This window comes from Scyliorhinus canicula, unplaced genomic scaffold (assembly GCF_902713615.1).
Source record: "Scyliorhinus canicula unplaced genomic scaffold, sScyCan1.1, whole genome shotgun sequence".
Lineage (NCBI taxonomy): Eukaryota > Metazoa > Chordata > Chondrichthyes > Carcharhiniformes > Scyliorhinidae > Scyliorhinus > Scyliorhinus canicula.
Window position 1 is genome coordinate 1,512,239 of NW_024055497.1, and position 14,565 is coordinate 1,526,803.

At 44.1% G+C, this 14,565-nt stretch overlaps 1 long non-coding RNA gene, 1 pseudogene and 2 gene segments (V, D, J or C); 2 read left to right on the forward strand and 2 right to left on the reverse strand.

Moving 5' to 3' along the window:
• LOC119960290 overlaps window positions 1-14,565 on the reverse strand; it is a 132,529-nt pseudogene that overhangs the window by 81,534 nt on the left and 36,430 nt on the right.
• On the forward strand, window positions 6,759-7,477 carry LOC119960296. The segment is given in 2 exon segments: window positions 6,759-6,969; window positions 7,069-7,477. Coding segments are annotated over 2 exon segments (477 nt in total).
• Window positions 12,682-13,454, forward strand: LOC119960298. The segment is given in 2 exon segments: window positions 12,682-12,824; window positions 13,014-13,454. Coding segments are annotated over 2 exon segments (429 nt in total).
• Window positions 12,867-14,031, reverse strand: LOC119960303. The gene is made up of 2 exons (XR_005459369.1): window positions 13,850-14,031; window positions 12,867-13,681 (listed from the first exon to the last, which is right to left on the reverse strand). It is a non-coding gene; the product is annotated as an uncharacterized LOC119960303 (long non-coding RNA).

The following is a 14,565-nucleotide window of genomic DNA, read 5'->3' on the forward strand; positions in this document are numbered from 1 at the left end:
ATCAGAAACGTGGCCGAGCCTAATAGGTAAAGTCGCCATAGTCCCAGAGGACCACAGGTTGCTTTCCTCTTTGAGGGGGAGAGCTAGGTGGTGGTGATTAACCCTGACGAGAGGGGCAAGGTTGGGAAGGCAAGTCCTTTAGGAATAACGTTAGCCAGTACGGAATTCAATCCGTGTTGTTGGCCAGATTCTGCATCAAAAACCAGCTGTCGAACCTATTGAGTTAGCCTCATACGGTGTCTCGTTTAGAACAAAGAAAATTACAGCACAGGAACAGGCCCTTCGGCCTACCAGCCTGCCCCGATCCAGATCCTTCACCTAAACCTGTTGCCTATTTTCCAAGGACCTACTTCCCTCTGTTCCCCGCCCGTTCATATATCTATATTTGATGTCATTTAATTTCATTCACCTGAGGAAGGAGCAGTACTCCGAAAGCTGGTGTTTGAAACAAACCTGTTGGACTTTAAACTGGCGTGGTAAGACTTCTTACTGTGTCGTTTAATTTGAACACAGACAGGGTCCATTGAAAAATGAAAATCGCTTATTGTCACGAGTAGGCTTCAATGAAGTTACTGTGAAAAGCCCCTTGTCGCCACATTCCGGCGCCTGTCGGGGGAGGCTGGTATGGGAATCGAACGGTGGTTTGCTTGGTCTGCTTTAAAAGCCAGAGATTTAGCTGAGTGAGCTAAACCAGCGCCTCGTAATAATTAAGACAATCTTTGCTTCATGTAATGTCAGCAACCACGGTGTCACTGCCACCAACTGGCCAAACGTTATTATTGTAATTTCTGATTAAAAAATAAATATTTCATGTGATGTGGGCCTCACTGGCTGGATCAACATTTTTTGACCATGTCTAACCCCATGAACTAATTAGCTTACTCTGCCATTTATTTATATTTTAAAATTCAACTTACAGCTCTTGTAGGATTTGAACACATGGTGTCAGAGAATTAGGCCGGGCATCTCAATTACGAGCCCAGTGACGTTACAGCTAACCCACTGCCGCCCCTTTAAACATAATCAGAGGGTGTGTTCAATGCAGAAGAAGACCTTTCCACCAGGCATGCATGTGCTGGCCGAATAAAGGGGCGATTTATCTAACACCACTCATTTCTCTGTAAACTAGCATTGATTTTCCATTTGAGGTAACAATCCACACACAATCAAAAAGTCCAGTCCACATCCTAACCACTGGTTGGGTGAAAATGTTTCTCCTCATGGCTGCATGTTTCCTTTCTCAATTACCTTCAATCTGTGCCTTCTGGTACGCGATCCTCCCAACAATGGAAACTGTTCCTCCATATCTACTCTGTCTAGAACCGTCATGATTTGCAATACCTCTCTCACACCACTTTTTAACCTGCTCATCAAGTGAAGCAGTCGCAAATTCTCAAATCTCTTTTCGTAAAAAAAGTTGCTTATCTCTGGACCCATTCTCGTAAATATAATTAGGCAAGGGGTGATTCACCTAGACAGCGCCAATGTTCACAGGAAAATCATTGAAAGCAGACACAAGTTGACAGAATCGGAGCTATTTTTTTGAGGATTGAGACAACTAGAGATGTAGATAGATTAGAATCGATGAAGAGAATCAATCAAGCGAACACAACAGCAGATTGGTAAGTGTAAATCAGATGTATCGACAGTGAAATGGACAAACAGACAATGGTATAGAGATGACTAAAACAAGAAAAACCAATGTCATAAGATTCCGAAAAGCAAAAACACCAAAAGACGCATTGGCCACATTGCTCTGCAGTGCCTCCTTTCCAATGAAGCATTCTGATGGAGGGAGAAGAGTTCGATGGTATTCCTTCAAAATATGGAATCTCCGTAACTTTCAGCATCAAAACTGCAGTGAGCTTTCAATGGGTTGTCTGTGAACATTGGCGCTGTCTGGGTGAATCACCCCCACCCTGATAATGAAACAACATTGCGTTTAATGCCCGCCTTATTCTTATTCCCCGAGACAGTCATCGTTGTTCAGTTGCTGAGTTCCTTAAAAACAGGTGTTGATGGAATTATGAATATTAAGGTAGTAAGGAATTTGTGGATAGCTCAGGAAGGTGAGTGTCAGGTCAAACAATCAGGATCTTATTGAATGGCGGAGCAGGTTAGAAAGGCCAAGTGGCCCACGTTAAATCCTATTTCTTATCATCTTCTGTTCTTTTGTCCAATTAACTGTTGTGGGAACAGTTTCAAGTGGTTCGATATTCATTGCTCTGACGTCGTGCATTGGCGGAAAACAAATGAACGTTAATCTGATTGGGCGGCAAGGTGGAATAGTGGTTAGCACTGCTGCCTCACATCGCTAGAGACTCGGGTTCGATTCCGACCTCGGGTATCTGTCCGGGTGGAGTTTGTACATTCTCCTCGTGTTTGCATGGGTTTCCCGCGGGTGCTCTGCTTCCCTCCCACAGTGCAAAGATGTGCAGGTTAGCTGGATTGACCATGCTAAGGGACCATGCCCCTTAGGATGGAGTTTCAGGAAGGGTATGGAAATTCGCCCGAGATAGGACGGTCTTTCCAAAGGGACGGTGCAGTCTGTATGGGCAGAATGGCCTCCTTCTGTACTGTCGGAAATCTGTGATTCTATTCCTAGCAGGACAAAAGAACTGTGAGCTAATTGGGTGTCACCTGTTGACTGTCAGGAATTAACCAATCGGCAAAGAGACCGGAACGTCTGACCTAAAACAATTCAGGTTTAACTCCCTCTGTTCAAATCCATCATCTGTTCTGTGGACATGTTGGGAGTTACTTTTTACTCATTCATCTCAGCTGCGGCTCTCTTATCCGGTAATAGCCCAGGTTACACAACTTGCACTTAGGACCTGGACTTTCCAAAATTAGCAGCAGATTCCTCTGTCTTCAAATAAACCCAAAGGGTTAACGAGCCGAGAGGAACAGGTACAACTTTGAACATAGAACTTACAGCACAGAAGAAGGCCATTCAGCCCATGGCATCTGCACTGACCCACGCAAGCCCTCACTTCTACCCTATCCCCGTAACCCAATAACCCCTCCAAACATTTTTGGACAGTAAGGGCAAATTAGCATGGCCAATCCGCCCAAACTGAACATCTTTGGACTGTGGGAGGAAACCGGAGCAAACCCACGCAGACACGGGGCGAATGTGCTGACTCCGCACAGACAGTGACCCAGCGGGCAATCTAACCTGGGACCCTGGCGCTGTGAAGCCACAATGCTAACCACTTGTGCTACCGTGGTGCCCTTTGGGAAAGGTTTCCTCTGTTCATTTTACATCGAATCCATTTTGAGCATAATGTAAAGATATGCTTGGAGAATTTATGCCACTTTGTAAATTGATCATATTACGAAATAATAGCTGAGCTAAAGATGTGATATTGCCTTCCAGCCGTTAAAACAGGTGAACACAACAGGTAAATACTGCAGCAGATATATAATACTGGGGAAGTGCAGAAACACAGAACAAGCTTTGTACGTGCATAAAGATGTATCCGGTGTGTTTGGGTTTCCCAGACCCGTCTTGTGATTATAGCAAACTATAATCTCTTTTCAATGAGGCGTTTGTAGCCAGCAGATTTTCCTGTGCCTGAAACACACCAAGCCTGTCTTTAGAGGCCTGTTACTTAGTAATCATTGTTCATCAGATTCAAATCATGTCCTGAAAATAACCTGTTTGTGTTTGTTTATGTTAAGAATTCTTAGTTGTATTATGTGGAACGATTTAACATTGTGAGCTTTATAATAGGGTACTGTAGTTAATAGGATTTTCCTCAGCTGGCGGGCTTCAGTTTACACTATTGACGATATGTCAAAGCCAACATTATTTGTTCCTTGTCAAGAGCTCTTTCTGAAACATCGAAGCAGGAACATACCAAGTTCCAGACCATCTGCAGCGTTTTGCATTCACAATTTTCGTGGCGAGTTCCTGGAGATGCCCAACGAAACAGCCGCAAATTCCTGCCTCGCACAATGGATGGAATACTCAGATGGAATCTGTCTTTGATGTGAACTATGTTAGATGGCGTGTATGTGGATTGTGTTCGAAGTCTGTGCTCACAGGAATGTATCAGTGTCAGTGTCTGAGCCGCTGTTATAAACAACCTTCAACAGACAGCAGCTGTGACCCAGAAAACTGCGGCAGTTTTTATTCGAGATTTTCCCTCGTTCCCATCACTGTGAGACTCTGTGCGCAGTAACAGATCGCGGACCGCGGTGTCAGGCAGCCGCATCTCCGAGATGGTCAATCTATACAACTTGTTTGACTGCTGGGCTGCATCAGAAAACCGGTCCTGAGCGAAATCCGCCGTCAACTCAGCACCGCCACCCTTGGATTCATGTCGCATTGCATTCACCCCCCACGATCTGGCCTCACCTGAGACAATACACACCTCTTTCACCTGTGATTATCCCTCTCACCAGTTGCTCCCTCCGGGCCTGTAAAGATTTAATTACCTGCAAATGCTCGCATTCAAAGCATCGTCTAGCATCATTGACTTTGTCAATATATATGTTTCTGGGACCCACCTCTTCATTCACCCGAGGAAGGAGCAGTGCTCCGAACGCTGGTGATTCGAAACAAACCTGTTGGACGTTAACCTGGTGATGTAAGACTTCTTACTGTGTGCCTCCGGACCGCAAACTCGGGCAGTCTGTCTGGGTATTGACGGTCCCAGAATAAATAATAAGCATCGTCGGTATAGGTACAGGTTGAAGTGACATCTTCTTCTTCTGTCTGTGTGAGTGAGGATTCCCGCTGAGTCACAGAATCTCTATCGCTCAGACTTGGAGCACGTAATGAAAGCGGAAATCGTCGATTAAAACTTCAACTGAACTGTACTGAGGGTGCAAAGTCAGTCCGTGTTATCTAAAATTAGAAGAGTTTCCAGCGCAAAGAACTCATTCAGCTGAACTGGTCAATGTTCCTTCCACTTCATCTCGGTGAATAAGGAACACTTTCCGGCCCTTTCTCCCTCGCCTGTTTATCTATTGCCCCTTATTGCATCTTCTCCAATTTCAACTGCTCCTTGTGAGTTATACTTTCTAACCACTCTCCTGATAAAGATGTTTCTCTTGATTTCCAGATTGGATCATGTTGGGTCTCTTATATTTATGAATGTTAGTTTTAGAATCATCCATAAGTATTAGCGACTTGTCCAAGTACCTCTCATTGAAATTCTTCTTCAGTTTAGAGCAACCTATTTGTTTACTTCTGAGTCTTACCTTCACTAGAGGAGGGGACGCCAGTCTGTACAGCTTTCCTTAATGGGTGGAATCTCTCAGTTACAGATTCGTCTTTGTCGTGTGTTATTTCTATTGTGTTTTGTGTCCCCATGTTCGACCGGAGGAAGTGACCAGAAATGCTCGCAATCGATCATAACTCAGAGTGGATATAGATTTTTCCTCCTCAAGTTTCCATTTGTCAAATTTATTACTCCAAAGAGACACTCGTAAAAAAGTTAAACATCTTACAGATAATTAATATAACCCAGACCATTGTGAGAACGAAGAGCGATATTGTTGCTTCAGCATTTTCCAGAGATTTTTTATTCATCTCAGAAACCTGTGCAAAATTAAACAAACACTGAGGCTATTGGCTGAAGCTTGACTGAAGCCACTTCCTGTGGAACATATGACAGGAACATCGCCTCGAGAGCTGTGTCTGATTGGCCTGATATTATTTCTGTAATCACAAGTCTGTGTTTATTGCAGAGGCTGAAAATCTAACCGTACATTTCGCTGATCACTAACAGAACGGTAAAAATCAACAAAGTTCGATCTCTAATTGACCTGAGCGACTGTTTAATCCGTAATTGTCCTGAAAGCTGTTCTCTGGAAGAATGAACAGTTTGGATGCAGATGAAGATGTTCTATTTATTTCAGTCTCTGTCACTGAATAAATTGAACTGGCTGCCGGGAAGGGTATGGGGGAGGGGGAGTTGTTAGGGGTGGTAGTGATGGGAGTCGAATTTGATTAAGATTCTACTGTGGCACTCAGGGAAATGATCTCTGTTGTTCGTGGCATACGTACAGGACGGGGATATACGCTGGCAGTTTAGTATCTGAAACGTGTAATTTAACATGCATGTATTTAACATACATTAGAAGTTTGCTGCCTCCATTTTAGTCTGGCGTCTGAACTGTAGTTATCATCTTGTATAATTTAAAGGTCCTCCCACCAAAGAGGTCCAGCATTGTATTTGTCTGTTTACTTCGGTGGGAGCAGTTACGGGTTCCTCTTTATTACTATTATAATGTACTTTAATGCAGGTGAATATACACAGGAACTAATGTTAAATTATGTTTAAATCGCAGTGAAGTAACTTATTTTGACACGTGTCGTGTTATATTCAATTGATTATATAATTTTCTCAATTAATTAATATATTATTATTTATGTCTTATTCTCTCTATGTTGTTATCTGTTCGTTTGTCTCAAATCGTGTCTCCGACCTTCTTGTCTCCACATCACGTCACCGGGTCCCTTCACTGGACCTTGGTTGGTGAATTCGTTGAAACGGCAATTTGAGATGAATTTTATTTTCGACTCTCTGAACTTGAATTCCATGTGAAAGAACGAAAACGAGACAGAGAAAGTTTATGTGCGTGTGAGAGAGAGAGAGAGAGAAAGAGAGAGAGAGGCGAGATACCGACAGAGAAGCCGAACAGCAGAGAGAGACAGACACGAAAAGAAAGCTGTGAGACACCAAGGCAATGAAAATGCTAAAGGAGTTCATGAGTGCAGAAGCAAGAACGATTGGTGCCCGACTCTCACGAGCACTGAGGGACTAGCCAATCCTGACCTTGGGAAACGCCCATCAGAATCACATTGCGTGAAATCTGCAGCTGATTGGAGATTACTCTTTAATATCAGACTAGAACTGCAACTTACTTCAAACATGATGTTATTTCTTTCCAACTTTAAACCAGGCGCCATGTTCTCCTCATATTGCTTTATGGTGATTCTCAGCATCCTGCCCAGTGAGTCAATATTTACTATAATATTTAATATCACACATGCACATGTTCCATATGTTATGTTCACTCCCAGACGTTTGAAACATTGTTTGTCTTTTACAGGAACAAATGGCGAAGAAGCAGTGTTCCAGGATCGATCTGAATTAAAGGTTCGGGAAGGACAGAACGTAACACTGGATTGTAGATACTCGACAGCTGCTCTTCGAACTCTGTTCTGGTACATCCAGTATCCCGGGAAAGCTCCAAAATATTTAATGATAATATATAGCTCTGGGGGTGTAAATAAGTCTCCAAATTTACCAGCCAGGTTCTTGGCGGTTTTGCATAAAGAAAGCACAACGGTTCCTTTAACTATCACCGGGGCCCTTCTCTCCGACTGCGCCGTGTATTTCTGTGCCATGGAGCCCACACTGCTGCAGAGAGAGCAGATGCCGTACAATAACCCCACACTGAGAGTTCCAGTTAGTCCTCACCAGAGGGCGGTCTCTCGCCGATAAACATTCAACCTCCACAGTGAAAGCCAACGGGACATTTCATAATTTCAGAGCAAGACGGGGCACCCAACAAAACCAGGCAAGGGCCACTTAGGGAATTAAAGTAGTTGCTTTCAGCTCACAGCTATAATAAAAATGAGAGTCACAAATAAATTTCTGGTGTCACCTCGTTTTTTTCTTTTGATGTTATTTCTGTGTCTGTCTGACTTATTGTGCAGCTTTCTCCCCGTCTCCCCGTTAGTATACCGATCCTTGTGATCACGACCGCGCACAAACTCTATATGAACAGCGTGTTTTAGTTGGCTGGACTGTATTAATGAAAAGATTGAAATTTACAAATTAGGAACATCGAGTGTTAAAACACACTCCCATGCATCAATTTCCCTCGATGTTCATGGCCTTTTGGAGTGTCTTTTTATTTCTATAATATGTTTCTGTTCATTCGCAGTCACTTCACTATTCATCCGTTTCACAACCGCACTGCGAGCAAATGGCAGTGAGTTGATAGAATCCTGAGACCTTACAGCAGATTATTGATGGTGGGATAGCGATCGGTATCTTCAAATACTCAACTCTCCTTTGAGAGAGCGGATAGCAAGCAGAATATGACTTAGCATCAGGATATTGTGGGAATATTTCTGACAGGTAATTGTGGACTAAACACCTTTCGCATTTTCTCTAATTTCCAAAATAGGGTATGAATCAGAATATTAAACACCCGCCGGTCTGATAATTCCTTGTTTGAATATGGATTTAGATCCAGGTCATGGAGGCTCTGTTTGTCAGTTGCTGTCCTTAGATCTAAACACAGTTGTAGAAGGGAAAACTGAAAAAGGTATATGCAACATCAGCTTCATTATTTATTCTGACTTCAAGGGTAGAGATACACAGCGCGTGAAGTTGCACTGCAGAAATTCTGGGTCGGTAAATGAAAGTTTTGCCAAACCATATTTATCGGTAGAATTCGAGACCTCAACTCAATTCACCCGTTGAAGCTTCAAGGGGCGGCAGCTGACTGTCTACCGTCTATTACTGCGTTCTGTCTGTGGGAATTGTGATGGAAAGCAGTCTTAACCCTGTACGTTTACCTTGGACAGTAGATCAGTACTCCTGTCTGTTTGGGGGTTCTACAGAATCTCGGGCAGTAATATGAGCAGCGCTGTCAGCCTCTCAAACCAAATACTGCCAACAAACCAACGAAAACGTCAGGATACCGGTTCCAGAAGGGTACCTCTGACGTCACAAAGAACCGGCAGACTGACATCACAGATAGTACAGACTGACTTCAGAGAGACTGCAGTCTGACTTTCCTCAGGCGGAAGCACTGACGCATGCGCACTCTCCTGCTTGTGGTGGAACAGCAATGCTGAAGCTCCCTCATACCTTCACTTTGTTATCCACATTCCCAGGAACACCTTTCTGGCCTCTGCAGTGTATCTGGTGTAGGGCTCAGTTTGATGCACAACAGCGTTGCCTTCTCAGTTTGGGTTCTGCTGACAGGTATTTTACAAATTGGTTTTGATCTGAGATGTGAATCTGAGCTACACTTTCGTGATCCGATTCAGTGAGAGATCCCCAGTGCCTTGTCGATTTTTGTACGGACTGAATGCATCTCAGCGCACAGAGAAACACGGCAGAGTCAGGGACAGAAGCTCAACTAATATGTAGAGCAACTGTTTCCTTGTCCTGGTCGGAATTCTGGAGAACTGACCCCCTGCCCCTTGCCATACCTTCTCAGTAAATATCCCGGAGCTTCTGCAGAATAGCGAATGTATCAAAGAGGTAGGGATAGCTATCCGATGTATAGTAATTGCAGTTTTGTGTTACGGTCTGTCCTTCCTGAATCATCTATGGGACATTGAATCCTTTCCACAAATTCTGAAACAAAGCATAGTGGGCTAAATCGCTGGCTTTTAAAGCAGACCAAGGCAGGCCAGCAGCACGGTTCAATCCCCATACTAGACTCGTCGAACAGGCGCCGGAATGTGGCGACTAGGGGCTTTGCACAGTAACTTCATTTGAAGCCTACTTGTGACAATAAGCGATTTTCATTTTCATTTCACCTGTGCCAGACGTCAGAGTAAATGCAAATAATGGAATATGGAAACGACTCAGCAATCCACTCACCGGGCAGCACGACCATCGTTACCGGGAAATGGCATAGGAGAAATATGGTTGATGGCTTAGATTTCAGCTAACCAATCAGAATGTTTTAAATACTCCGAATGTTATAGACTGACATTGAAGAGTGAACACGGAACGGGGAATGCTTCGTTTATTGTGAATCTGAGGGACAGCTGCCAAGGAAGAGGATTGGCCGCTCTCTCCGAAATGGGACGAACGACGAACCAATCAGTGATGCAGGTGCCCGATTACTGCATGAACACTCAAAGCTCTTTCCGTACTAATCCGTTTATGGCTGTCGCTCTGTCGATGCACTTACACACACACCAGACGCACACGCAAACGCATTCATACAAACACTCAAGCAGAGGATCACACTTACAGTTAAACATATGTAACCGTTACCCAGTGTGGCTAAACCTATTTCGGTATCTTTCTCTTTCTTGACCTTCTGCTTAAAGTTTTGCTTTCAATCGTTCTCTCTCTCTCATTGTCCCCCTGTGCACTCCTTCCATGTGCTTGTCTCTCTCTCTCCTTGCACCATCCATTTTTTGTCAGTATCACTTTCTACCTTGCTCACTCTTCTCTCATCCCATCTCTTGCAATATTTGACGAGGTTGAAAGTGAAGCAATTCCTGGTTTTGATATGGCCCATTAATAATTCCAAACTTAACGTGAGAAACACTATGCGCACGATCAGAATTAAAAACTGTGCACACAATGGCTTGATTAGTTGAAGTAATTTATATACATTGAAAATGTTTGCTGTGAAAAATCTTTACCAAATTACCTAGTAGCACTGTCTTGCATCAGGGTTTGGTAAAATAAGCATAACTGCAGACACCAGGAATCAGACGTGGAGACGGACAAATAAACACTTCCAGACGCATAAGCCTAAAAGGAAGGCAATAAAGAACACATGCATGCACCCACATACAACACACACATAAGCACACACATACTTAAACAGACATACATTCTCTCACACAAACATAAACACACATGCACACATACACACACATTCACACACGCACACACACGCGCACACAAAGCAAACATTGGCAGACAGGCCATATACATTTCATAGCAAATTACACAGTTAATAATGAGGCATGACTGCATGCAGATAATTCGTTAATTGGATCCAGCAGTTTGTCAGAAACATTGGCAAATAGTTCAAAACAAGTCGAAAAATTTCTGAGGATAATGAGAGGAACTGAATTCAGGGACTGCCCTTTCTCACTTCCCGTCATGGACACTTTTTCAAGGTGGATATTTTCAACTGTCCCTCATTGGAAAAAAATGAGGTTGCTATTCATCTCCACGGAAGCATCTTATTTTCAAGCGCGTTCCCGTTTCTGAAGGGCAGGAAATTCGACCTCCGGCCGCAATCTGATCAACTGTGATCTTACTGAATGTTCGAAGGGTCAACTGATCTGCGCTCGATGCTATTTCTTATATGGTTAGTTTCATATAATGTAGAGAGGACCAAAAGATGCTTACAAAACAATTATCTCAGGTTTCTTAGGCGGAATATCAATGTCATTATGTTTTTAAGACCAGGGCATATACATTCCCCTTGAGGGGTTAGTCTATCCCGTGGAAGGACTGATGAAAAAAGCCGATGTTGTTGTGTTGCTAATTCCGGAGTTTCTGAGGGGAAGAGCTCCTCACTGGCCATACTAACTGTCTACGGTCTAAATAGGATGGGTAATAGGCAGGCAGTGGCCCCGTGAGTTAACTGAAGAGGAAATTGTGGTAAATTACAAAAATAGAAATGAAATACGGAGTGCCCCACGGGTTTGAGGAAAATGGGATTGTTGGACAAACAAGTAGAATCAGTGATATTTGGGGGGGGGGGGGGGGGGTGAAAAGATCAGTCAGAGCAGAATGGAGTTTTAAAGTGAGGGAAAGAGTTTCTGAAAAGTCAGATCATGTCGAGAAGTGGAACCAGGAGGATCCTGAATTAATCCCTCTTCAGTGGAGGAAGTGATCAGCTGGAGCAGAAATACACACTCCCAGACCACTGCGTTGCTGACCTATCCGATGCCACGAATGGGTCATGTGCAGTAATGTCCCCAACAGCACAGTCGTTTCAGAATGAAAATGGGAACAGCAAACGGAAGCTGCGCCCCGGGACACCGCAGATTCTAAACTAGTCAGACTGTGCGGCTGGTATCAGCTGCAGGCGGGTTGCCGGAGCGGAAATAGCGACGGTTGAATCTTTTGAGGCCTGTGACCATCCTGCACCTGCGCCCTGCTCAAGTGAGTGAGAACAATTAGTGGGGGGGCTGGCATGAATCACCCAGAAGTATCGAAAATAAGGGAACGGAATGAGCATTCGGCTTACCGTGCACATGCCTGTTTGAAAATGCTGTCCCAATCGTCTTTCGCACCCCAAATCTTCCATATTGCTTTCCCTTTCCAGATTATGACAATCCCCTTTTGAAATTTGCTGTTGAATCTTATTCTGTCATTATTTTACGCGTCGTGTTCTGGATATTAACAAATCGGAATATTATGAATGAATACATCATTCTCTATCATATTGTTCCATGAAATCAGGATGATTTGTCATTGGAACCGCTGCTAATGGGATCAATTACAGACTATCTACGCTTCGAAATGGCATATTTTTCAGCAAAACGATTGTGTCTTCCTTCTACCTCCTTTGTGACAGATAAATGAATACAAAGTTCTCTGGGTCTTTTGCATAAACGGCCCTAGTCCCTGGTAATCTTTAAATATATAACATCCGCACTTTCTGCAACGTCCGAACACTACTTCTCATTTGTCATGCACCGGATTTGGAAAGAAACGGGCAGCAAAGATTTCATCGATTAAGCATCCCTTTCTGACATCAACAGCAGTAAAAACTGTTTCGTAGCAGATCCAATTTAGATTTCTGGGAAACATTCGTGTCTTCTTGTGTATTTCAATGCACCCTGAATCCATTCAGTGGCTGCATTGTAACTGGAATGAAACTACTCCGACACCAGGGGGCGCCACCTTCAAACATAGGGATGATGAACTTCCGTGACGGCACCGTCAAAACCAATAGGTGTTGGGGTCAGAGTGATGTTACAATGGGCCTGGCCCCCAGTAGTGTGTGGCTGGAACAATGAGCTGAACAGAGCGCGGGTTCCCTCTGCTTCTCAATCTCTGGCTTATTCCATTCCCATTCACTCAGAGAGGTTCTGTCAGACATGTTTCTGCTAATAATGGCGGCGCTGTTGGACGGTAAGTAATGGATAATGTTCATAAAATCATATTAGCAGGTTATAGATTGGAATTACATTTAATATAATTAACGATCAAAAATATCCACATGATGAGTAGAGTTGAGTTTCCACAAACTCACACATATAAAAACAAATGTAGATGAATTATGTTTAGAATTATTGATGATTCGTTTCTCTCCCTTTACAGGCGGACTAAGCGCAGATCCAGTAACTCAATCGCCGGTGACAAACACCGTGTCAGAAGGGAGTTCGGTGCGGCTGGATTGTGAATATACAGACTCCGCTATGCAGTCCATGCAATGGTATCACAAGAAAGCGGCACAGCCACCAATCTGGATTATTAGCAAGTTATTAGATCTGAAGGATGATGCAGTGTCAGGACGATATCTGGCGGCTGCTGACAAGTCTAAACAGAACGGTTACCTCAATATAAGCGGCCTCAGTGTGGATGACGGGGCGGTCTATTACTGTGCAGTGAGGCACAGCGTTAGAGAGCAGATAGAGCACCGTACAAAAACCTCAGCGAGCATGTACAGCCCCACTAAGTCTGCTTCCCTGTCCTTGTCCGCGGGAATTGTTTGATCCTGGATTCACGAACTCAGTCAGGTCTATTTATCGGACAGTTATATTGGTGTCTCCGCTGTTCTGCGGGTGAACAGAGGATCAATTTGCGAAAGCACGAGAATCATCTCCAGCCACGATGTAGATGGTAAATTAGAACTTGGAAATCCAGCGTATCAGCAGGGGGTAATAACAGCTCTCTGTGTTTGAGATAATGTCGCCGGAAATTAGAGTTAGCCCTTCCAGACGCGTTGACTCAGATTAGCCCAAGGCCGCCGAGTCTCCCGTACGTACCTGTAACAAAACAGAGAATGTTTCGAACTCTGCTGTTGTATTTAACACAATAAATTGACAATAATAATTTCAACAATTCACGGAGCAACACGATTATTATTATCATGCGGGACCATTTTGTTTGCTTTAGGCTTCAGTAGAAAATCGATTTTTCGATCAAAAACTCACCTCTTACCTGCTGCGAGGGAGTCACTCAGATACCGAACTTGCTTCAGAGGGGCGCGGCTCACGGTGAGGGCGATAAAACTCCCGTCCCTCGGATAAATCCACAAGTCATGAACGCCCGTTACCGCCACCGCCTTGTAGTTGTATCGTCCTTACAGATTTGCTGCACTGTCACGGGGAGCAATGCTACTGACGTTGTCTTTCACCCAAGCGCCTCTGCCGATCAGAGGATTGGCCGTCTCTGCTGAGCTGAACAGGGCCTGGTCTGATCGTCAGTACCCCGCTCCTGCTGCTACACTGAGCTGTCTACACTATTGTAGATCCTTCCTCTTTCTGTGGTCAGACAGCTCAACCGTTCTGTGCCTCGATCGCTAACAATATATATTTATGTACAGGGATTTATCTGTATGTGAGTCATATTGAGATCACTTCTACCTGTGCTGCTGTGCAGATTCCCTCCAATCGGACGCAACATGAACCATGCAGGCTGCCCGTGGGGAGAATGGTTTTTTCCCGTGAGGTGAGATGTTGAGGAGAGCTGAGAGGCGGTTCCCCGTGACAGTTCCTGACTTAGTTGCTCCCAGGCAATTATCTGTCAGAGCAGAAATACAGATTCAGGTGCCACTGCACTGTTGCTCAGACCAATGAGAGGAATGCAGCAGCGACAACAATGTCTAGAATATCACAATTTTGTTAGAGCGAGATCAACAAACGGAAAC